General features: G+C 40.2%; 2 protein-coding genes across 2 annotated transcripts in view; both read left to right on the forward strand.

Annotated features, from left to right (window-relative positions):
• Positions 1–1,526: 1,526 nt before the first annotated feature.
• rhobtb2a (Rho related BTB domain containing 2a) lies at positions 1,527–14,381 on the forward strand. Its single transcript, XM_074670405.1, has 10 exons — positions 1,527–2,001; positions 3,703–3,904; positions 4,086–4,189; positions 4,277–4,462; positions 4,556–5,496; positions 5,585–5,703; positions 6,326–6,476; positions 6,595–6,683; positions 7,289–7,394; positions 9,720–14,381. Exons 1-10 carry the CDS (start codon positions 1,940–1,942, stop codon positions 9,923–9,925), a joined length of 2,166 nt encoding a protein of 721 aa, XP_074526506.1. The 5' UTR covers positions 1,527–1,939; the 3' UTR covers positions 9,926–14,381.
• A 92-nt stretch (positions 14,382–14,473) lies between these two features.
• The window catches only part of pebp4 (phosphatidylethanolamine binding protein 4), a 50,951-nt gene continuing 41,561 nt past the window's right edge, over positions 14,474–23,863 (forward strand). Inside the window, exons 1-3 of the mRNA XM_074670347.1 lie at positions 14,474–14,584; positions 15,527–15,630; positions 15,882–16,008. Coding sequence (XP_074526448.1) covers positions 14,582–14,584; positions 15,527–15,630; positions 15,882–16,008 — 234 coding nt within the window. The 5' untranslated portion in view covers positions 14,474–14,581. The remainder of the gene's footprint in view (positions 14,585–15,526; positions 15,631–15,881; positions 16,009–23,863) is intronic.

The following is a 23,863-nucleotide window of genomic DNA, read 5'->3' on the forward strand; positions in this document are numbered from 1 at the left end:
GTTTATTGTGAGCTGAGTAATTTCTGGAGGACTTAAATTATAATATAATTAAATGATACCTTCTTATGATATGTTTTATATTTGTGTTTCCACATGCTTTTAATTTGAAGCAGAATCTAAACTTGTTTCCTCTTTATAGCTGCCCATGTTGTTGCACAAAGTTAGGAGTGGACTGATGAAATGTAAGCCGTCAGCCTCACCTGGTGGAGCAGACTTAACATTGCAGTTATGATAAAACAGTATGTGCAGTATGTGGCTGTAACTGAGGAGATCATCAGTATCACTGAGTACATCAGAAATCACTGTAAGTACTTTCAAACATGTGTTTTAAACCTGGTTGGTACTATTTAAATTAACTGGCATGCTCCATCAACTGAGTGCTCCAGTAATTAAGTGAAACAAGGATATCCAGTAAAATGAATCGATATAACAGCTCTCACAGACTCTAGTTTTGACTTAGTGTAGTTTTTACTCTTGAGTCTTGAGTGAAGTAAAACACATTGTTTAAATTCACTATCTGAAAGATGCAGTTCAGAGTAACAGAGGTCAAAGTTAAAACAACTCATGAGATTTCTGTTCATGATGAATGTGAAGACTGTCAGCAAGGAACTCTGTGTAACTCTGTGTCTGTGATTTCTGTATTTGTGGACCAGTGATCACGCTAAAGTTGTCAACAAAAACTAAACAGACTGCCAGTATCTTTTTGCTTTATGGTGACGGCGTGATAAGCATTCTCAAACTTTCTCTAAGGGACACCAAACAAGATTAAGATTACCCAAAATTGTGTGATCACACAAACTGATTCAAAGTGTTTGTTCAAGTTAGTGCATTGCTCCTAAACATGCAGTTCCATCTAATTTCATTTCCCCAATAAATGATTTGAAGACTTCAGAGAAATAATCAGAGAAAACACATTTTCATATCTCGTATCTAACTCTGTTTTGATAGTAATATAGATGTTCTGTCAAAGAAAAAAAATCTTTAAGTCACCAGGGTTAAGAATATTAACTTTTTTAAAGAAAGGCAGGACAACCAGAGTACTACAAAAGAAAGGGAGGGGCTTTCATTGTGGTTGCATTATGGGAAATGAAGGCTTCATTAGAGCAGTAGAGGATAAAAGAGAGGGGATTTTGAGGCCACTTTTTTAAATTTTATTTTTAGGGTCCACGCCAAAAGGGAGAGGATACTATTTTTTATTTATTTATTTATTTGTTTGTTATTTATTTATTTATTTATTTATTTAGGGTATTTCTTCTAAAATTAATCTAGTATACAAAAACAGTTGTTAAAGGTTTTAAGTTGTTGGATGTATCTGTGAAAATTGTCAGTAATAGTGTCAGTGAATTTACATTACTTCTTATTGCCTTAGTATAAATCTGTCAGTGAAGGTACCACATTTCTGACTTATCACTACAGTCACTTGGCTGGATTAGCAGACTGTGCGTACTTTATCTAACCCAGTCTGAATACAAAGGGGATTTGTGATGTGATTCATCGGACTCAAAAATAGTCTACTGTAAAGTGTGCAAAGTTCAATCAGACTTCCTCTGAGAGGTTTGAAGAGCATGTGCAGGACTGCAGGCCGGTCAGCCCATGCTGCTTGGAGGCTGTGGAATGAGATTTGCGCGACTTTAAAGTGGATCAGTGTTTTGTAATGAATGAGTTTTTTTCGTCGGAGCGCCAGCCTATTATTAGCTACGGAGGCCTTACAGTAAGTGGAGGTGGTTCCATGACGGTCAGAGCTGCAGCTCTGCAGCGCGCACACAGACCTCAGATCAGCGGCCGTATTCTTTGGCAATGCAATCGGAAAATCGCGATCGTGATCCAGGGGACGTTTCCTGAAACATCTGCGGTTGTGGCCGCCTTTTTCCAAGCCTGGTTCACCTTGCCTTGAAGATGAAGTTTAATACGAGCTGCCGTCAGGTGCCAGCCGCATCCGATGGAGCCCTGCTTTCCGTCTCGATCATCGACCAACCCCATGCAGCACTTCCTTATGTTGCGGTAAGAGCACGGACATTTCTCGCAAAGGATTGGTGGATGTTTTATGTCCTATTCGCTGTTTTCTGTGCTAAACACGAAGGTAGATAAACGGGCTCAAGAGTCAGTGACGGGGTGTTACATAACGTGTAATGCAGCAGAGCCTCATGACTAGTGTCTCGGTGGAGGAGGGACTGTTCGGTCCTGGTAGGAAATTTACAATTTATCATCTTTGCTTCGGATTAAACCCCAGGATGCACGGCTATATACTAAATGTTCACAGTGGACGGTAGTCCGGAGGCGTTGTGTTTGTTATTTATGATATGTGAACGTTTGAAAACGATGAATGAAGTCTTGAGTTGCGCAGTGTAGACAGTAACAGGAAAGGACGTGTGAATGAGTAATATTAGAGGCGTTGTATCTCTATAGTGTCATACAGGCCCAGCCTAAGGTCAGGTTGTCACATGCTTTTGTGTCTTAGCGGAGGTGAGACTGAGCCTATAGGAATGTAGATCGCGCAGTCAATGAAAGGCTGATTTTATGAATGGCAAGTGACCGTTTGAAAAAAAAAAAGTCATAGTAACCCTTAATAGTACTCTCTGGGGCACTGTGTAAAAAAGCTGATATCAAAACATGAAATACCTCCTCTGAACAGCAAATACATAGTACATCATATCATTCTTGAGAAAAAAAAATGTGGTTGTAATATAGGTCAAGCTAAGGGGATGCTGAAGAAGGAGGGGCGGTTATCTTTTTAAAGCAGGTCCACTGGGTCCAAGCAGGCACAGGGATACTACAGAGTGTATGAGCTCATTCACAAAGAGGTAGCTTCGTCTGGGTGTATAAGGACTTTTTATTCTGATCAAAGTAAACTCTTGGGGGAGATTCTGGGATGAAACTCAGATGGTCTGGGCCTCTGGACTTAAAGTTGATGGGGTATTTTTTGCAAAGATTGGAGCAACAATAATTCTGGACAACATGCATGACCACCATTTTCATGTAGTTGCTGATGTTTTCTCATTAATTAAAGATCCATCATTAGAAAAATGAAGGATGGTCTGATGGCTATAACACACAAAAACACAAGCCAGTCTGGATGCATCATCACCAGCTCCCATTTTCATCAGACAAAACGTGTCTTTTTTTCAATATACATTTTAAAAAACTATAGATGCATTTTTAATGTCACATCTCCAGTACTTGTTTTTCTAAATTAGGACTTGGATATTTAAAGGTTAGCTATAAAGGTTTTTTGACTTGTAAGACAGGTCATTTAAAGCTTGCAGATGCTTTTTAAGGGCTCAGATGAGTATCTGGGCAGTATAAGCCTTTATTAGACTTTAACAAGCAAATTAGCACTTTATTTCTGAGATAAAATTTGTTGTGCACTGTCCCAAATAATTATAAAAGTACAAATTTTGAAAAGTGCCCTTTAATTTTGAGCCCATTATACAACTTAAATCCTGAAAGAAGACCAAGCCATTTCTGTTTGCTTGTCCCTTTAAATTCCCCCTGAATCTGGAGCAGGATAGAGAACTTGTGAATGGGTACAGGGAGGTCACGAGACTCTCCATTGATAGCTCTGCAGGCAGAATGAGCAGTGCAGATGAGGAGCAGTCACAGCGTCTCATATCCATTTTGATCCTCCTTCTTTTACCACCCAGGACAGTCGATAAAGATTTCTGATGGTGATGCACCTCTCTCTGCATCCTCTTCTATCGGCAGGTCCCAGCTGACAGATTCTGATATGGACTATGAGAGGCCAAACGTTGAAACTATCAAGTGTGTGGTCGTAGGAGACAATGCCGTCGGAAAGACCCGCCTTATCTGTGCCCGGGCCTGCAATGCCACACTGACTCAGTACCAATTACTCGCCACACACGTGCCCACAGTCTGGGCAATTGACCAGTACAGAGTGTGCCAAGAGGTGAGTGTGCAAGCTTGCTGCTGTTCAAGATTACCTCCTTGTTTTAAAATTCTGAGATGTTTGTTGATGGGAGTGAAATGTTCAAAGCGTAACTCACATGCAGATTAGCTTTAAACATTTATTTGTTAATGCCTTCCAGGAACAATTCGCTTACCATCCCTGACTGTTTAATCCTGATTAGGTATTAGAGCGATCCAGGGATGTGGTGGATGATGTCAGCGTGTCTCTTCGCCTCTGGGATACTTTTGGAGACCATCATAAAGACCGCAGATTTGCATATGGCAGGTGAGACTTTGTCGTTTCAATAGTGATCAACAATAACTTGCTCTTGTGCCCTGAGGGATTGAGGATTTTTCTTATTATTCCTTTCAGGTCTGATGTGGTGGTTCTGTGCTTTTCGATAGCCAACCCAAACTCTCTGTACCATGTGAAGACCATGTGGTACCCTGAGATCAAGCACTTCTGCCCCCGTGCTCCTGTCATCTTGGTGGGCTGTCAGCTGGACCTGCGATATGCAGACCTGGAGGCAGTTAACAGAGCCCGGAGGCCTTTAGCGAGGTGAGTGGACTTAAATATGAGCATAAAAGCGAGACAAGGTTTCTTTTGATATCCCTGTGCCAGAGTGTCTTTTGATATGTTCTCTTTGTTTAGGCCAATTAAATCCAATGAGATTCTTCCTCCGGAGAGAGGCAGGGAGGTGGCCAAAGAGTTAGGAGTGCCATATTATGAAACCAGTGTTGTGGCTCAGTTTGGGGTCAAGGACGTCTTTGACAATGCCATCAGGGCTGCGCTCATCTCACGACGCCACCTGCAATTTTGGAAATCTCACCTCAGAAATGTTCAGCGGCCTCTCCTTCAGGCACCCTTCCTGCCACCGAAACCTCCTCCACCCATAATCACTGTGCCACCTCCACCGACCAGTACAGAGGAGCATCCAGTTGGTCTTCTGGAGGACCCACACTGTGCTGACGTCATCCTGGTCCTGCAGGAGCGGCAGAAAATCTTTGCACACAAAATCTACTTGGCGACATCCTCCTCAAAGTTTTATGACCTCTTTAGTATGGACACACAACATGAGGAGACGGAAAGGCCCCCTCGTGGTCCTCTCTCTGGAAGAGAGCTGCTGATGCGTGCTGCTAGCTTTGATGTTTGTGAAAGCAGTGATGATGGAGACAGGGCCAACCTGAGGGCTTGCACTAGTGACGGGACCTTGAAAGACTCTGAGGGGGGCCGACGAGGAAGACTACTCTCCTCGTGGAGCCGGGCCTTTGTCAGCATCCAGGAGGAGCTGGTGGATGACCCTGTTACATACAGCCCCAGGCCCATGACTGTAGTGCATATGGACCAATCCATGCAGTTGGGCCCTTTTAGAGCAGTTCTGCGCTACCTGTACACAGGTCAGCTGGACGAGAATGAGAAGGAGCTAATGCACATTGCACACATTGCAGAGCTGCTTGAGGTCTTTGACCTACGGATGATGGTGGCAAACATACTCAACAATGAAGCCTTCATGAACCAAGAAATCACCAAAGCCTTCCATGTACGGCGCACAAACAGAGTCAAAGAGTGCTTGGCTAAAGGCACCTTTTCTGGTGAGAGGAAACCATTTATTTATGTTTGTTCATGAGTGGGTTGATACGACTGTGAGGGAGGTGTTCTACCAACCTGTCTGTGTTTCAGATGTAGTATTCAAGCTAGATGATGGAACCATCATGGCCCACAAGCCTTTACTCATCTCTAGTTGTGACTGGATGGCAGCTATGTTTGGTGGGCCTTTTGTGGAGAGCTGCACTAAAGAGGTAAGTCAACAAACTAAACTTGTGCTTTTTGTTGATCTGGGAAACAACACCATTCGCACCAAAGCATCGAACAAAGTCAGCACAGTGTAAAACATTTACTCCTTTTGTTTGTCATTACTACCCGCATTCTTATTGCCAATTGATTTATAAAGCAGTTGCAATTAAACTTTAATTGCTTTAAAACCACAAAAATCACACCAGTGTAGCTCGAATCAATACATAAACTGACCCAGAACAATGAACTGTTTGGCATAATTTAATTAGTGGATTGCAAATCTGTTGTAATGCAATTGCCTTTGTGATTAAAACGAAAGAAACCTCTTTGAGGTCAGTGCATTGTTTTTCTACCTCAACAGAAAAGTAATACTATTAAGCAAATGCTTGAAAAGAGCACAAAAAGAATATTCAAAACAAAGGCATGGACCCATAGAGCTATTTTTGGATACACTGCCATATTATCAGCTTTGAAAAGTGCACAGTAATCCTTTTTTGTTTCCACTCAAACAAAAACAGAGAATCTGCTTCTGCATCTAAAAAATAAAACTGTTTAAGTGGATTCCTGGCCTAATGATAAACCCTTTGTGCTTTTATAATGACTGTGTCACATGTCACTGTTTCTCAGGTGCTTTTTCCAAACACAACTCGCAGCTGTATGAGGGCCGTGCTCGAGTATCTTTACACGGGCCGGTTTTGTTCTCGACCTGACCTGGACGCAATGGAGCTTATTGTTCTTGCCAATCGTCTTTGCCTCCCCCACCTGGTTGCACTTACAGGTATTACATCTGGTATTTATATTACCTTCTGAGCCACTGGATTGTATTACACAAAGTCATTGTGAGTGTTTCTGAGTTGCAGTGCACCTGCAGTGACTTGCTTTTATGTCTTTTTCAGAGCTGTACACAGTGACTGTGTTGACAGAGGCAGCAATGATGGGGGCAGACATTGATGGAGATGTGTTGGTGTACCTGGATATGGCCCAGGTATGTGTCAGTCATCTCTAAACAGAGGTTCCACCTAAGGCTCTTATACAGTGTTTTGTCAAATTGGATTTTTATTGATGGCAGCGGAGGCTGAGATCCTTTTAAGTACAGTTTACCAGAGTGCAAGACAGCTATTTTAAAAAGTACAGAGCAAGAACAGCAAAAATCTTTGCACATCCACTCTTTGTTGGCACAAACATTTGCTCGAAAAAGGTCTATGAGTGTAAGGTCGTAATAAAGTTCTTCTTTCTGGAAGTTGGCCAGTGTGTGGGAACTTTCCTCTGTTAAAAAATGAAAAGCAAAATCTTTGGGGTCAGAGTGATCAATTAACGTGATCCTGTCATTGCATCATACTACAGGTTCAGAGCTGTAACTGACGCAGGGTCTATTTAGACATGTGAAGCAGTCTGAACTGTTGTCTAGTTTACAAAAAGATTTTATCCTTAAAGTAATTAATACAGCCCCTCCAATCTCAGGCTGAAATACCGTGGGTTTGTAATCCAAAGTCAGAAGAAATCCTTCAGTTAACAATTCTTTACTGAAAAAAGGAAAAAAAAAAAAACAGTTCACAAAATAAAAAAAATGGTGGTTTTGTGTGTTGACAGTTCCATGGCGCTCAACAGCTCACTGGCTGGTGTCTTCACCACATCTGCACCAACTACAACAGTGTTTGCCGCAAGTTTCCCCGAGACATGAAGGCCAAGTCTACAGGTAACACACCTATTATCCTGTGGAGAGCCTTAAAGGGACGGTGCAAAGACTTAAGCAACATTTAGCAAAACAGGCTAGTTCGAAATAAAGTAACCAGAGCTACGTTAGAAAGACGTATAATGAGGTTAATATAAAATAGTTTTATTTCACAGCAGCCTCTTGGCCTTGAGGGTTAACATTGCTTCACCTACTTGAGGGGTGAGTAAGGGGCCGTTTACATGACAACGGTTTTAGCGTGAAACGCAAAAGTTTTGTTGCATTTCAGCCTCGCGTTTACAGGGAATCAGCGTTTCAGCCGACCCAAAACGCAAACTTTTGAAAACGGCCGCCAGAGTAGAATTTTTCTGAAACGCTGCTGACACCGTTGCTGTGTAAACAGTAAGCCTGTGTTTTCAGTAAAAACGCTTATGTTACACTCCGCTTCACGCCAGCCTATACAACAGGACAACAGTACGTTGTTACGACCCTCGCAAACTACCGTGTTGTGCTTGTGCTGCTGAATCTGCTGAATCTGCTGACTGGCTTCATACAAGATGTGCATCTGTTGCTCCACTTTTGCTCTTAGTATTCCCATAGACTGTATAAAACATGGACGTAGTCTCGCTGACGTCACCTGTCTGTTTCAGAAACGGAAAATGAAGCACATCGGCTAAAGCCGCCATATTGGTAGTGGCAAGGGCTTCGCGTACAGCCCGTACAGCCATAGGGCGCCTGTCGGTCACGTGACCCTCAGCTGTGCCTCTTATTGGGGGAGCTCGCAATCTCAATATCGTCTGAACGGCTGAGTTAGAAAAAAATTCACCCCCCGTACAGTGGATGCCGGTAGTAAAATTAGCGACTCAGACAGGAGACGTTTTTTGAATCAGGCTGTAAATAGGTTAATTTCTGCTTTGGCTTTTTTGGCTTTTTTTGGCTTGGTGTGTATGACTTCCGATACTTCCGGTTGCCACTTGAGTATTCCCCGATACACCAGATGATCAGCTCAACTCTACTTCGGTGGAAATCTCCCAAAAGCTGCTTCTGGACAAGACAATTATAGTGCCACCTACAGGCCTGGCATGCTTTTGACAGCGTTTTCAGCCCATCAGCGATTCCGAGTAAACGCAGATTTTTTTCACTGCATTTTTGCATTTTCAGCTAAAACATTGTCGTGAAAACGGGGCCTAAGTGTTTCAGTCTAGAAATTGAATACTGGACATCAGTTGTTATTCCACCTGTAAAAGCTCATCCAACTTTCTATAGGCCCTACCTAAGTAATGCTGCATGGCAACTACCTGGGTGTTATTGCTTAGTTCAAGAAGACTGTTAAGCTCTGAGGAACATTTAGAAAGTTAAAAGAAAACTCCAAGGCAGATAAAACTCAGTTAATCCGTTTCACCCAAGGGGCAATATCTGATTGGTAAAAATGAAGCCTATGCGGAAGTGCTAATAGTTGCTGTTCATTGAGAATCAGCTTGAGGCTGGCTGCAGAAAGACTGAAAGTCACGTACACACCCAGCCAAAAAAACAGGCTTTTACGGCATTAAAAAGCCTATTTATAGCCTGATTCAAAAACAGTTTGGGTCTAAAACGCTGATTTCACCATCGGCACACACTGTATGGTGAGTGAATTTTTTTTCTCTCCGGTTTAGAAGTTATTAGGATTGTTTGATTTCCAATCAGAGGTAAAGTTCAAGCCAAGTGAGCGGCGGGTGCCCTCTAGCTGCTTGAAGAAAAACTCACAGCTGGCGTCATAGCAAATGTGGCTGCGTCCGCAGATTGGCTTCATTTCATGGTTTCATGGTGATGTTGCGGAGGCTACTTTCATGTTTTATACAGTCTATGGTTTCACCTCAGCATGTTTCACTCTTTCAATACTCTAAAGGCAAAATGATAGTCATTTTATTGTGAGTAACTTTTAAAAGTAGGTTCCTTCCAATATTGCATTTGTTTGATGCATATTCCAAAAGGACAAGTGATCCTCTGTTTCTTTGGTTGCATCCTTTGGAACAATTCTGAAATAAGGGCACACGTTGAGCTGATCTAAAGTTAGAGAAAAATTGTAATCAGGAGGTAATTTTTTATTTCATGAACTCTGCGTGTTTATTTAGGATTGGAATTCATTTGTTTGTCCAGTGGATTATAACTTGTAACAATTTCAAATTACAGGCGTCAGAACAGGTGTTGAAAATAAAACATTTTGAACATTTCTCAGTGTTTCTTCAGAATCAAATGCTCTGAATCAACAATGATAATAATGTTGAAATTATAAAAGCTTTCAGGGAAAATGCACAATGAAAACTCCTTAAACATTCACAACCCTCGGCTGTTTTTATTCTGTTGCAGAGAACCAAGAATACTTTGAGAAACATCGCTGGCCCCCTGTGTGGTACCTGAAAGAGGATGACCACTACCAAAGAGCACGCAAAGAGCGTGACAAAGAGGACTACCTGTACCAGAGACGACAATGCAAACGCAAGTGGCTCTTCTGGAACCTTCCTTCCTCCCCTAACTCAAACTCTCCTTCCTCTGGCTCGTCCGCTGTCATCTGACCAAGTGGTAAGGCCGGGTTTACTGAAGTGCGTCGGGGTGGATGAGAGCTGCTGAAAAAATAGGAGACAAGTACTGCTTGATAGCTATGCCCCAATTATTCAGGAACACAGTTTCCTCCCGTTTGCTCGCCTCTGCTGTCAAACAGCACTTCTCCAGGTTCAAAAGGTCACCTCAATCTGGCAAGTAATTTCTTTGTTCCTTAGATTTTTAGCTTGATGTAAATGAGACGAAAACCTCAGTGATGTGAACCTCACCGTAAAAAAAGGCACAGTGCAAATGGCGCAAGTAACAACTCCTGTAGATTGTCATGTATTCCACTATCTGATTTTTTTTGTTAAAAAATACAGCTCTGCTGGCACAGAACTCTCCACTTATAATCATAACTAGCATCAAATAACCTGAACTGATAACCAAGTGCTGCTTCTCAGCTGCAACAACCAGCAACACAACAGAACTTCTCAGTCTCAGAGTTTAAACACTTTGTCCTCAAGTGTTTGTACAGTCTACCAAATTGTGTGTACAGTATGATCTCACCAACAGGATGTAACAGTAAAACAGCCTGGTCTCAGATAATGTAGTTATTCACTCTAACCATGCTGACTATCAAAGCGTACGCATCATTGAAAATACGGGCAACTTCATTCTGCTTTTGAATGTTTGTGTCAGGACTTGCACAGCTAAAAGTGAAGTGGGTCTGAACACTCAGCATTTTCATTTTGTGATCATGTTATTTGTGACATCTTGTCACAAAAGGGCTTTAGTTTACATGAATGGATTCAGTGTCCTGAAAAACAAGAGATCCCAGAGGGAAATGTCTGTTTTCTCTAAAGCGCCAGCAAAGCCAGATTGTCATTACTATTTCTAATGTGATGCTTGATGAGACTTGTAAGCACACATGTTTTACCCTCACAGTTTCAAGTAAATGGTCCCATCAGCTTGGTCACCATCACCATGGAAGGTAGCACATGTTGCATTTAACATAGTCACACAGCAGCTACTCTCCTCCACATCTCTCTCAGGGTGGAAAGTTCACATGTTAAATCACTGGTGGTAAACTGAATCATTTTATAGAAATTGGTCGATAATGATCAGTGCATGGCTCTCAGAATAATTTGAAAGACAGTTGATAATGAAAATCCTGCATGACAAAGAAAGCTAACATTAGCTCTCCGTATGTGGTAAGCTAATATTAGCGATCAATCACATACCTAGTCATGGAGTTGAAAATGGCAAAAATTCTTCAAATACAGCTCATATTATAACTTTGGAGTCACATTTTAGCTAGTTACAGAGTGGCTGAAAGCAAACATTAGCTGACCTTCTGAGGGCTACTTATTAGTGCTGCACGATTTGGGGAAAAGGTGCGATTTGCGATTAGGTGGACAATATTGCGATTGCGATTGTGCTTGCGATTTAATAAAAAAAGTTGTGTCATGATGAGTCTACAGACTTGCTTGGTTATGATGGAGAAAAATCTGAATTGCATGTGCTGTCATTGCGATTGCGATTGCGATAATCGTGCAGCCCTACTACTTATGTGAGCATTTGGCTACGTGCAACTTATTTCAAAATTTCCCGGTTTAACATCACATGGTGGCTGGTTGCTTCACCATTTTAAAGTCTTGTGTGATAAGATAGGAGAGATATCAATACCTAGTTTACAGGTGGTTGGTTGTGAATACTAGGTGTCTGATGGATGCTCATTAGATGTCAGATGTGCAGAGTAACTGAGATGTATGACCAATGTACCTCTGGATTTTAAGTATCTATTGTCTTTTTTACAGCTGATCCATCTGGAAAATTTTAGCCAAAGCCAGTTTGTCGAATGACCTCTGCTTTTACCACGAAAACCCAGTTTTACACCAATAACTCTGTTGAGCTTTCTACCCTGTGAAATATGTCATAGAAAAAATGCTGTGTGAACATGGTGAATGGAATACTTCCTATAGTTAAAACAACTGCATGTATATCACCATCTCTCTGAAAGTGTGTCTAAAAATACAGATGGTTTGGTCCTCATGGGTTGATCTGACAGTAAACCTACTAACAACTTAGAATTGGCTATACAAGACTTGTATATGCAGGAGGCTTCTTCATGCCTGGTTGAGGTCATCCGTACTCTTCTGCACATCTCAAACACTTCTGGACTCTTCTCCACTGAGACCAACACAAGAACCTTGAGTCGCAGCCTTCTGGTGGACCGTACAGTAGACAGTGTTGTGAAACACTGCAGCAAATGTAAATGAAGCCACTGAAAAGTAAACATGTTTCAAAGGTTTCAAGACATATTGTGAGGATGTTAGATGAAGTCATTTCCATGATTTGTTTTGCACACTTCACACTGTATTTCAGATTGTCATCTACTATTGTACTTGATTGTAGGGTGAACATGTAAGCATGGTGCTTGGTGAGAATGGGAAGTATTGTAAATTGTACAAAATATCAGATGAATTGCAAGTAACTTGCATCACTCTGTTGTGCAGTTACATAATATCCTGCACTGCAGGCAGTGAGCAGAATCATGCAGTATTACTAAGTAATACATAAACTGATTATAGACTTGACTTATCCAACTTGCATTTAGTTAATGTGCAGCTACAAAACAGTCGTTGAAAATAATCATTGTGCTGACCTCCAGTTACATCAATTATATACTGTAGTATCCCTGCTCATTACAGGCCAACAGTTGACCTACAGTAGAATAGGATTACAGTGCAGTGTAAAGTAGAGACGTGCTTATATAGACATGTTAAAGATCTATGGTACCTCCATTAAACACACCATTGTTTTTTCAAAATAGTCAATTGCAAACCTTGCTTTTGCAGCATATGTTAAAGAAATTCTGTGTATAATTTACATGCACTTTTTTAGTAGACAGATATTTAGAGCCCAATAAACAGCTTAAAACTCAAAGGTAGTATGAATCAATTTGGGGACAAAACTAATTGATTAATTGATCTTGTTTGTTGTAACCCCTGACCCAAAAACCACACTGCATGAACAAAACAGATTAAGTTTAGTCATGGTTATCTAAAGTGAAAGATATTGATCAGTGGGGTTGCTGGTGCTCTAAGCAGACGCATTCAATTTTTCTCTGTTAACATTACTTTTCAGCTTTTGGCCGGTGGTCAGACTATAGACCGACCTTTAAGCCCTAAAAGGAATTAAACTCACATGTTACATCTTGTTTAATCTTAACTGTCAAATTAATTTGACCATACAACAAATACGAATGCCCAGATTTGACATGAAATTTCAGTTTAATGTAACAACAGGAGGGTCTCTTATGTTATAATTTGCCTTGGCAATGTTATTGATACATTTCAAGGTCTTGCATTTCATTCCTCAGTGCATTGCATTTCTCAGTGAATCTTCAGCTGACATCTTGCATCAACAACACCTCATGCCTTAATGTACAGTGTTGTGTAAGGTATTGAATGTAAAGTAGTGTTACTGTGGTCACTAGTTTGTTTTCTATATGTTAAGTTACCATGGTGCTCTCTAGATTGTGTCTGTATTTGTAAATGTACATAATCCATTATTTGGATGTAAAGCAATCAGTGTATGATTAGAAGGAATTCAAGAAGTGTGTGTTAATGATACACTGCGCTGGGCTTACGCCATTATAAAGCCGTAAACACATAACTTATCAAAGACCATCAAGGCGATACTAGAATGACTCAACGACAAACCACCAATTTGTGACATTAACCATGAACTGAATGCAGGGATTTTAAATTTGTTCCATTATTTCAGAGCTGCTTTAGTCTAATGCAGTCCACTTTTGGAGTCTGTGTCCAAAAAAGTGCTGAGACAGTGGGACTATTGGAAGTGAGATTTTAACAAAAAATGTAAATAAAAAAATGTGTGATGACTTGCAATTCAAACTTGGCATTGCAGTTGATACAAGCTATTGCATAGTTTAACACGGATACTGTTTTTGTACTATGCATTCTGACATGTCTGACTTTGAAACTACAAACTTGCACTGCTTTGTAGCACCAGGTTCTATTCAAATTGCATTAGATGGTACAGCAACATTATTAGACTTGTAGACAACATCAGGTGACAAAAGAAGAAACAAAAAAGAAATGGATCATAGATTACTGAGAGGTTGTCACTGGGGCCCCTTTTCATATGTTTGGGTGCTAATATCACCGCTGCAGAGAAGCACAAACCAAAGGGAGCTTTAGCAGCACCAGGAATATATTATATATGCTGCACAATCACTACTGCATAGTTTAAGAGGCCTTGTTCAAAACTGGTTGAAATTGAATTAAAAAAACACTTAAAGAAAAGAAAAAAAACTTGAATGTTTTCTCAGTGTTGAAAGCCTGGATGACATTTTCCTTAGTCATCGGGTATTTTTGTTCTCAAGAGCTGTTTTTATTGTTTTGGGAGCTGTAAATTTGAATTTCTGTAGCATGTGTTCTTGAAAATGTGTAAATAATATTTACTAAATAAAAAAAGGAGCAACGTGTGCACTCTGGGTGGGGCGTCAGTCTTTATTTAAAAGCTTTGCCGTCATGTGTCACCTGAAACTTTTGGAGAGGATCAACGCGCCGCTGCACAGGCGGCTGTCACCGCGACCTGAACAAGGAAAACAAACCTGCAGCTCAACACAAGTGGATACCGTCTCTACATGTGTCTGGGAGATGGTAATGTCACCACAAAGGAAAACTACTGCATTTAGAGGGCTGTTGTTTGTTTGCTTTGGTATCTAGTGTCTGTTTTTGTCTCGACAAACAGGTGCAGCTTCGGTGTCCATTACTTAAAGTCAGATAAGGCATTAATATAAATAAGCTAAATGTGGTCGAGCCTAGCTTTGAGCTTACGAGGGTTTTAGTTTTTGTGGCTGAAAATAAAAGCATCTTCGAATATTTGATAAGTTTCATGAGTAAATGCTGCATACTTATGACACCTTGTGCCTGTCTCTGTTGGGGGCTGCTAATTTTATAACATGATTAAGTACAGTAATGAATTAGCAAACGCATGTCAGCTACCAGAATTACTTCAAGTGACAGTTTTTATTGTGTAACTCGGCAGAGACGGAAAATAACACGAAACCTCGTCATTATTAAGAACCATGAGCGGTGTAGAGCTGCTAACATTTCAGATTGGTTCACAGGTGTAGGCGGAGTCAGGTGTCCACATATGACCTGATTGGCCAGGAGTGCACAGGTGAAGCAAGAGTCATACTTCAATACTGGCTTCACAGCAGGTTATGTTTTAGTCGAGAGATTATTGATTAGTTTGATGAAACATTTTGATCATTTATTTGGGAGAGTAAGAAGAGTTGTTGAAGTCACTGTACAGATATTGAACATGAGTTTTCCTTCACTGTGCACAACCTGTGTTGCTTGAAAATGTAACCTAAGCTGCTTTGAGTGGAATTTTTTTAAAAACTACAAGATAAAGCCCTACCACATTTCTGCTAAGCTCTCAGTGTGAAAAGGCTCCTCCAACTTTGACTGTTATAACATAACTGAATGTGTTTCATTGAGACTTAATGCTAGATAAAACCTAACAAATGTGTGTTTTTTTTAAAATAATTTTCTAAATAACACTTATTTGTCTGTTAAAAACATCATATTCTGCAGGCTGTTCTGGCAATGTTCCTGGTGTTATGTACTTGTGTTTGGGGGTTTCATCAAGTGGAAGCAACAGCTGACAACCTGTGCCTTCAGGAGTCCTCTTTCTGTCAGTAAGTTACCCATAATGCCTCACAGCTCCACCGTGATCATAGTGAAAATGAAGATGGGGAAGACAGAGGAATCTTAGCAGGAGCTTCATCTGCTCACTCTTCTGCTTTTCTGCTAAAGGCAGTATCAGAGCTGTTTCAATAAGTTGACTTTAAGTTCATTTAAGTTTCTTGTTTCGATTACCTTAATGCATAAGGTACCTACTAAAAATGTGTGTCAAATGGCGTTCCTCTTTTCTATCTCCTCGATATAGTGGTGGGCTAGTGGTGATCTACCCACAACTGGAAATCCATAACTGCGTCATAGTCCCACAGAATCTCAGGAAGAAGATCACCACTGAATGGGGCCACCCAAAGATTATCTTCCCTGGAGCAAACAAGGTACGGGCTATGTGTGTTTGTATCTCTCTCAGGAGGACTGCAATATAATAACATTTTTATTGTAGAAAAAAATATAATTGTTTTCAAGATCAGTTTTAAAATGTAATGAAAGACAAAGTTAGCATAAAAAAAATCATGTGGAGAAGGGCATGTTTCTCATCTATGGTGTAAACAGTCCTAACAAATATAAGTATTCATGCAAAAATATAAGTTTATGAAACAATGGATCAGTTGATTCAAGGTTTTGGCTCAATGAGTCAGTATGTTTGTGTCAGAGTCACTTTTTCCTGTCATAACAGTAACCAAGCTGCTACAGCACTCTCAAACGTGCCGAGCTACATTCTGCAGATTTTTGTCCATTTTTATATGAAATCCTCAGCACACGTTTGGAAACATATACCATGTGCATGACTCCCCATCTTTATGTTTCTCTTAAACCATAAAAGTGCTTCTTTTCAACACTAGAGGGCAGTAATGGATAAGAAATGCTGCAGCTTTACCTTAACAAAATAGGGTTCCTAATATTTGTCATTGGTACAAGAAACAAAAAGTTTTGAACATTTCAAAACTATAACATGAAATAAAATGTCTTTAATGTTCTAAATAGTTGGATGTCTAAACTCTAGCGTCTACCACCAAACATGTCTTTCATAGTGATCACTAACAGTCCTGATGTCAATACAATTTTTCACCAGAGGGTGGTGCAAGCACACCACACTGACAAGAAAGCCACTCACCACCTAAGTTTTATTAAGGTAACGTCCTATCTACACTTTACTCTATTCAAAACATCTGATAACATGAAATGGAAAGTGGCTCTTACATTCATTCTTAATTTAGTCACTGAGTTTGACGACCCCTGTTACAGGCTGACAACAGATCTCCAGCCTCTGTTTGATGTCATGACAGTTTTTAAACGGTGTTTCAGAACGTAAAGCTGTGTTTCCTAAAGAGAACCAGTATATGAACCTGTATCATTCAGTGGTGACATGTACTAAAAGAAACACGTGGCTTTTTAAGACTAACCATAAGTCAGGACTAAACTAGATCACAAATTGTTGTTAAAAAAACCAAAGCAGCTTTCTAACTAAATCAGATGGATTCATACAAAGCTTCTGTTTATTTGTTAATGGTTTTAAAAGACACAACAGAAGTTTGGAAGTTTGTCTAACAAGAAATGTATAATGAATCTCTCCAAAAGCAAGCATAAGATTATAATAGAGTCATTCATATGTTGTAAATGGTGTTCATCTGTTTACCTATATAATGTGATTGAATGTGCAGTTTTATTAAGTGACAAATTGAGAGAGCTACAGTTCCCATTGTACAGAACCCCCCGCTGACGCTGACGATGACGGTGAAATCACACCAGGCGCACAAAAAAAATCCTATATCTGTAAATTGAAAACTTAAATTGAAAGCCACCTCGATTTAGGAGCTAGTTTATGAATTCCAGAGCTAAGCAGTCTAGCTTGAACATGATCTATTGCCCTTCTCTTGGCCAAACTCCATTTGATCTATGGCCGTATTATCTATAATGCTGTCTTACATGATTCCCTTTTATTGCCAGAATCAGTGTCAGACAGCAAAACAGATTACATGTTGGATTAAATCAATAAAAACTTTATTTACTGGGCTTTGAAATGTAATTCTGCGATCCTCCTGACACAGAAGTAAACGCGTGCTATTGAAGGATCAGATTGTGTCCTGTGGTTTCTCTGCTGGTCCACCACGCTTTCTGTCACTGTGCCATGCTGCCAGAGCTGCTGCTATTCTCTGCCACTCAGTCCGTGTACTCAGTAGTAGGAATACAGAGTAGTGGCTGCTCATGCTCAATTCCACCCACTGTAACACCCACTTCATTACTGGGACGGGATGGGTGCCTGCTGAGTAATTGTAATGGAGCACAATGGGCAGTAGGCCCATAAACCCGCCTCTAAATAGGTGCTCATAAGCAAAAACAAAAGCAAAGGGCTACATAAACTGCAGATTTCTGTGTTCAAACTTCAGAGCAGAGATTCAACACTTGAACTAATGTTTTGTGAAGTCTGGCATGTGTGTGGATGGAGCGTTTTTAGAATCTTAATTAAATTCAGAAGCAAGTCGATTGTGAAGGAGGAGGGATAGATATTAGCTTAAATGATCATCCCTTGTTGATAAAGATTACAATACAGGGCGCCATTTTGGCCCAATTTATGTGCCCCATGTACAAAAAACTTAGATTGATTTTTGTATGATTTGTATAAATGAACCCCTGAACTTCACAGAGACCAGCAGCAGAGGATTAAACTGTTGGCTCTTTTATGTGCTTTTTTTAAGTTTTACATCCTAGACCTTGATTTTATAAAAGTAACTTCTATTTGTTTTGCAATTACAGATTATTCCACTTTTTTTTTAGTTGGAATAAAAGTCTGATTATCGACAAGTTAAAAAAAAAAAAAGACTGATCAATTGCGTCACACCCAAAACAAAGAAAAAAAGGACTAAGTCTAACTTCAGAGAAAACATTGCTTTTGCTGCAGCCTCATGCACTGATCACAGGACTCTCTCACAGGAGTCAGACATATCTGTCAATGAAGTGTCGACAAAATTAAAACAGGGTTAAAACAATCATACCAACTGAAAGAAAATGCTTTTTATGTTTCCCCCAAACACACACGCTTTGAATCAGCACTTTGTATAAACCTAAATTAACTTAATCTAAAAAACTTAAATTGTATGAATTAATCCACACAAAGCAATATCATTTTGATCCGAGCAAAACTTTAGAGAAGTAGGTGTCACCTTTATAAGTGACACAGCTAGCGGGTACAATAAAAAAATCCAAAGAAGCCAGGCTGTCATACAATCATTCCTGGTGTCAGAAACAGGCTCTTACATTTGATCTGCAGGGAGACTTTGCTGTATAAAGTGTCTTTGAAAACTCTTGTAGGAGTGAGGAGCCAGAGCTGTAATTGGGACCAACTTGTTCCAGATTCACTCAATAAATATCTCGAGCTTGTAACCAACTGTAAAAATTGTGTTGTTTTGTGTGTAAATTGAGTCTAAGAGGGCAGAAATTCAGCTCAGTCATCTGTCAAATTAAATGAAAAGTGCTCCAAAGACACCCAGAAATTTGACCTTTATTTTTACCAAACTCTTTTTTTTACACCAGACTTGAGCTTCATGGCTTTATTGACAGCTTAACTTAGAGGGGAAATAAGCACAGTCTGCATGAGGAGCCACAACCTCATCTACCTGTATGTATTCTCCTGGTGTCTCTGCTCAATGTTTATATCTTTAGATGCTTTCAGAATTATTTTTACAGGAAGGAGGAACATCAAGAATTTTGAGTCGATACAGGCTTTTTGGAAAATCTGCACAGTTGGCTTTAAGGACATAAAAACCTGAGTTAAAGCTTTGCCTGAAGAAAAGAGTAAAAGAATATTGAAAATTAAGGCTCCAAAAATAACTAAAGACCTTTAAAGTCTAAAGGATTATCATGCTCTATATTTATCTGGTTACACTGCAGCTCATCCAGGTGAGCTTTTGGCACAAATGAAAGATGTTTAAATGAGTTTCTACCATTTTAAACCATCACTGTATTTTATTGAACATTTGATATACGAGCTAAAAGCTTGATAACAGCCATCAAACCAGCTTTACTTGCAATAAATATGTTTCTCTAATAAAGCAGGTGCTTTTATTTATCACTCCCATTCACATGCATACATTTCCCTAAGTAGTAAGAGAGAAGTTTAGAGGAAAATAGAAATTAAACAGACTGAAAGAAAAATAAACTCATCAACTTAGTATCTGTGGATGTTAAATTTCCTGTGCATGGATAAAAAAACCCCCTGATATTTGATTTTTAAAGCTGTAAGCACTGACATTAATGCAGGCTACATGTTTAAGATAATCTCTGTTTTGGTTGAAGCCTGCTGTATTTTTCTCGCTGTACTCGCTGTAAACAACACAGGCCACAAGAGCTATCTTTACCTCATAGTTGTTCCAAAAGTGGAGACAGTTTTGGAGTTGTTGTTTTTCTTTCTTTTTTTTTTCGGTAAGGACCGTAGCCACAGGGCACATTCTTAGACATGGGGGATTTCAAAGCCTTGTTTTTGGGTAGACATTTCTTGCATCTGGTGGATGGAATGAGGGTTTAAACCATTACTGCGATTAGAGCTGCCTCACTATGATCTCTTGAGCTTGCTTACTGCTGCTAATAGCTGTTTCCTCTCTTTTTCCCTCTATCTTTTTCACTGTCGCTTTCTCTCTCTGTGTGAATGATTTTTATGCTTTGCTAAAACATGTGGGGGCGTTGAGAGAGGATTTAAATGCAACGATCCCCCTCCTCTTTTTTTTATTTTTTATTTTTTTGGTGAATCTCAGTTCTTTTCTGCAAGCCTCTGATGACGACAGGGCAGCTTTAAGCCTGGCAGTGCCCACGGCAGGCTGCCGTCTCAGCGCTGCCCACTCTCCTCTGTGTTGGCATGCCGGAGAAAGCGAGGGTGGGGTTCCTCTTTAGCAGACCCTGTCATTCCTAGGAAAGCCTACATGTCCACCCATGCAGGATTCCTGATAGGTCTTCATGTTGGGGATGTGAGAGTACAGAGATAGGGATTTTATTTTCAGGAAGTGATGGCGATCGGTCAAAGATGAGTCGAAGATGTATGTTAAGATAAAAAGATGGGTCGCTTCCTTGAGCCCCCATATGACAGCGGGGGTCAGGAAGTGAAACATGTTCTGTAATATCCATCTAATTGCATATTCAGAGTCATCAGGTGGGTGTTTTTGGCTCTCCTGAAATAAATCAGGGTGTTTGGCTGAGATTCAGGAAGTTTATTTCCTTAGCTAATGTTCCCCTTTGTCATTATAACACCCTGTTAAGCTGACCCGTGTCCCGCTCCATTCAGTCATTGCCCATTACTACAACAACACGTATGATTCACGCAGGCTTCAGAGGAGGGAAGAATTACAACCTGCTGCTAGTAGAAGCCCCGGATTGATTGTGCATATTCAGAGGAATGAAGAGAGGCAATAAAGCGCCGGGCCACCTTTCCACACAGAGGAAGAATAATCTGCACCTTGTGAAGCATGTCGGAGGCTTGGGATCACTGCAGGAGCAAGTGGTAGTACTCTGCGAGGTTGCAGTTTGACCTCAGGCGGCAGCGGGGAAGGAGAAAAGATTTGTGCAAATATCTTTCATGCATAATTGAGACTAAAGCAGCCACAATTTTAGCCCTTAACAGAGTATTATACATGCTTTCTTATTTCTCTTCTTTTTCCTGGTTTCATCTTTGCTCATTTCTTCGATAAATTTGCACGGTGTTGTTTTTTTGGTGTTACAGCGTTGAACGCTGATGTTGCAACAGCAGTATTCCTCCACCTGATATTTGGACAAAGGGTGTTTGGCGTTACCATTTCTATTTCACTAACACCAAAAAGCTTTATGTATGTATTAAAGGGGGGGGGGGGGTGAGAACAGATTAGGGAAGCTTTAGGGTGCTCTTACTGGTGAATTTTATTGTTTTATAAATGCAGTATTATTTTCGACACCGACACTCCTGGGGGAATTAAAATTGTTCAGCATGTAGAAGTAACTCTCAAACCTTGATATATTTAGGGTAGAGCTTTTTCCTTTGATAGGCAGGAACTTGAGTGATAAAAGAGGTGTTTTTCTTTTCTCTTTTTTACCCAGGAAAGTGTCAATATAATGATAATGATTGAATAAAATCTTCACAAGCTCATTTCCACATGTTGTGTGACAGTTCATCACAAAATTCATCATTTGGATCCAAACCTGCAGACCTTTCACCACAGCATCTTGGAGAAGCAGCAGGTCTTTAATGAAATACTACCTGAACCTGAGTCTCCTCATTATCATTCAATATTCACACAGAAACTCTGTCGTTTCGCTGTCTCTTCATATACATTGACGGCGAGATCTGTTTAAACAGAGATTCATAATCTGCATGGGAAGTGCATCTGCTGGATGTGGATACCTAGACAAACATACAAGATTAAATTTCTATTTATAAGAGCCACAGAAACCTAACATTTACCGGGGAATCAGTGTAAGATCTGGAGTTGACTCTGTCGCACTTCAGCACTCTCAGAAACTTGTACGTTTCATTAATGTGATCTGTCCAGCCAGGAGATGTCTGCGTCTCACCATCCAAAATATGTTGAAAACGTTAAACTACTCTTTTCAGTTTTGTCTTTGTTTTCTCGAAGATTTCAGCAGGCCTCACGTCTTCAAAGTGAAGCTGCTCCTTTCTTTGTGCTGAAGTTACAGAGAGATGTTGAAGTGTAAACTTTCACTTAGTTTCTCAGTTGTCGGACAGGATTACTGTGATGCTCATGTTTGAAACAGGCTTTTTCTCTTTCTTCGACAGCCTCCTTTCTCTAAGAGCTAAGTAGTCACAAAGTTAAAAGTGATCACGTGAAGTTTACTTAAGACCCAGATGCTTTGCTTAGTGGCATTTTGCCCGAAATGTTTTGTGCTTCTCATTTGTGGTCCGGCACAGGGTTTAGTTCCAGTTGTGTCCCAATCCTCTGATTCACCTTCTTTAGGAACAGCTTCAGGGCTGCTCACAATGCTTAACTCTCCATAATGCCATCCCCTTCATCTCCTCAGTGGTCTTATTGTCTTAACTGTGGATGGAGAGACAGAGTGTTAAGAAGAAAAACAGGTTAATACACGTTTGGCACAGTGAAAGTAAAGTATCTTTGCAAAGATGCACTCTATTCAAGTTTGCCTTCAAAGAATGTTTTTCATCAGATGATTCCTTCTTCCCCAAACTTGTTTTGTTACCTCGTCTGGCTGTTTTTGCTGTTTTTTAAAGATATATTACCGGTGATTCATTTTGCTTTTGATGTGAAAAGGCTGCCTCTAATGTTAACAGCAATCAGGCCCATTGATGCGTTGATTGATCTAGGAACAGCGGATGATAAAACTGCCTTCCTTGTCATATTCCTGATCCTGTAGTTTGGAAGCAGAGAAAATGTTATGCAAATGATTTGTTAATCCCTTTACATTATTTGTTCCATTTCTCCCGTTCATTTTCACACTTAATTTCTAGCACAGCGAGCTGACAGGCGGACACCCTCAGATTTCTAATTTCCAAGATAGAAAAAAAAATAGTCAGCTATCCATTTTGATTAATTAATTTGACTTGAATAGTTCACCCGAGCCATGAACAAAAGATCCTGAAAGCACTTCAAGTACTTCACTTTAGAGACCTTCAACTTCACCTCTTCTTCTTCTTTGTCTAAGAGTCTTGAGTCTAAGCCGATCCAGCAGTGGCACATGTGACCAGCGTGCTTTTTTCTTTTTTTTTTTTTTTGTAGTTTTGTTGTCCCAAAGGTTGGTGTTGAAATAATAAGAAAGAGGTGGGATGGTCTTAGATTCAAGAAGCTTAAAATGCAAAATCTCAAATAAGCCCAATTTTCCTTAGCCAATCCCGTTTCATTTTGGTGGGTTTGTGTTGATCGTCTCAACTGACTCACATCCCGCCCCTCCCCGAATAAAAACACTACAGATTTACGTGGCTTTTCAAAAAATGTATCTAGACATTTATCCAGCTTAATCTTCTTAGCATATTAAGGTGATTTGCTTTACCCTGAAGTGGCTGAAGCTGCGAGCTCACCGCCCCTCATGGCACTAAGACCTGAGAGGCATTGTGGACATCTTTCCGCTCTTGAATAAAAAGAGAGGTGGGCAGAAGTCAACCTGCTTCTCAGCTGTGTCTGTCCCCGCTGTGCGTCCATTTTATTTATTTTTTTGTTCAGTTATTAGTCCAACTGTTGCACTCAGTCAGTGTTCTTAGGCACACGGCTGTGCCAGCTCTGCCCACACTGTGGTGTGGAGGTT

Source organism: Halichoeres trimaculatus, unplaced genomic scaffold (assembly GCF_033239565.1).
Source record: "Halichoeres trimaculatus isolate MK-OKI-2021-1 unplaced genomic scaffold, fHalTri1.1 fHalTri1_scaffold_5, whole genome shotgun sequence".
Lineage (NCBI taxonomy): Eukaryota > Metazoa > Chordata > Actinopteri > Labriformes > Labridae > Halichoeres > Halichoeres trimaculatus.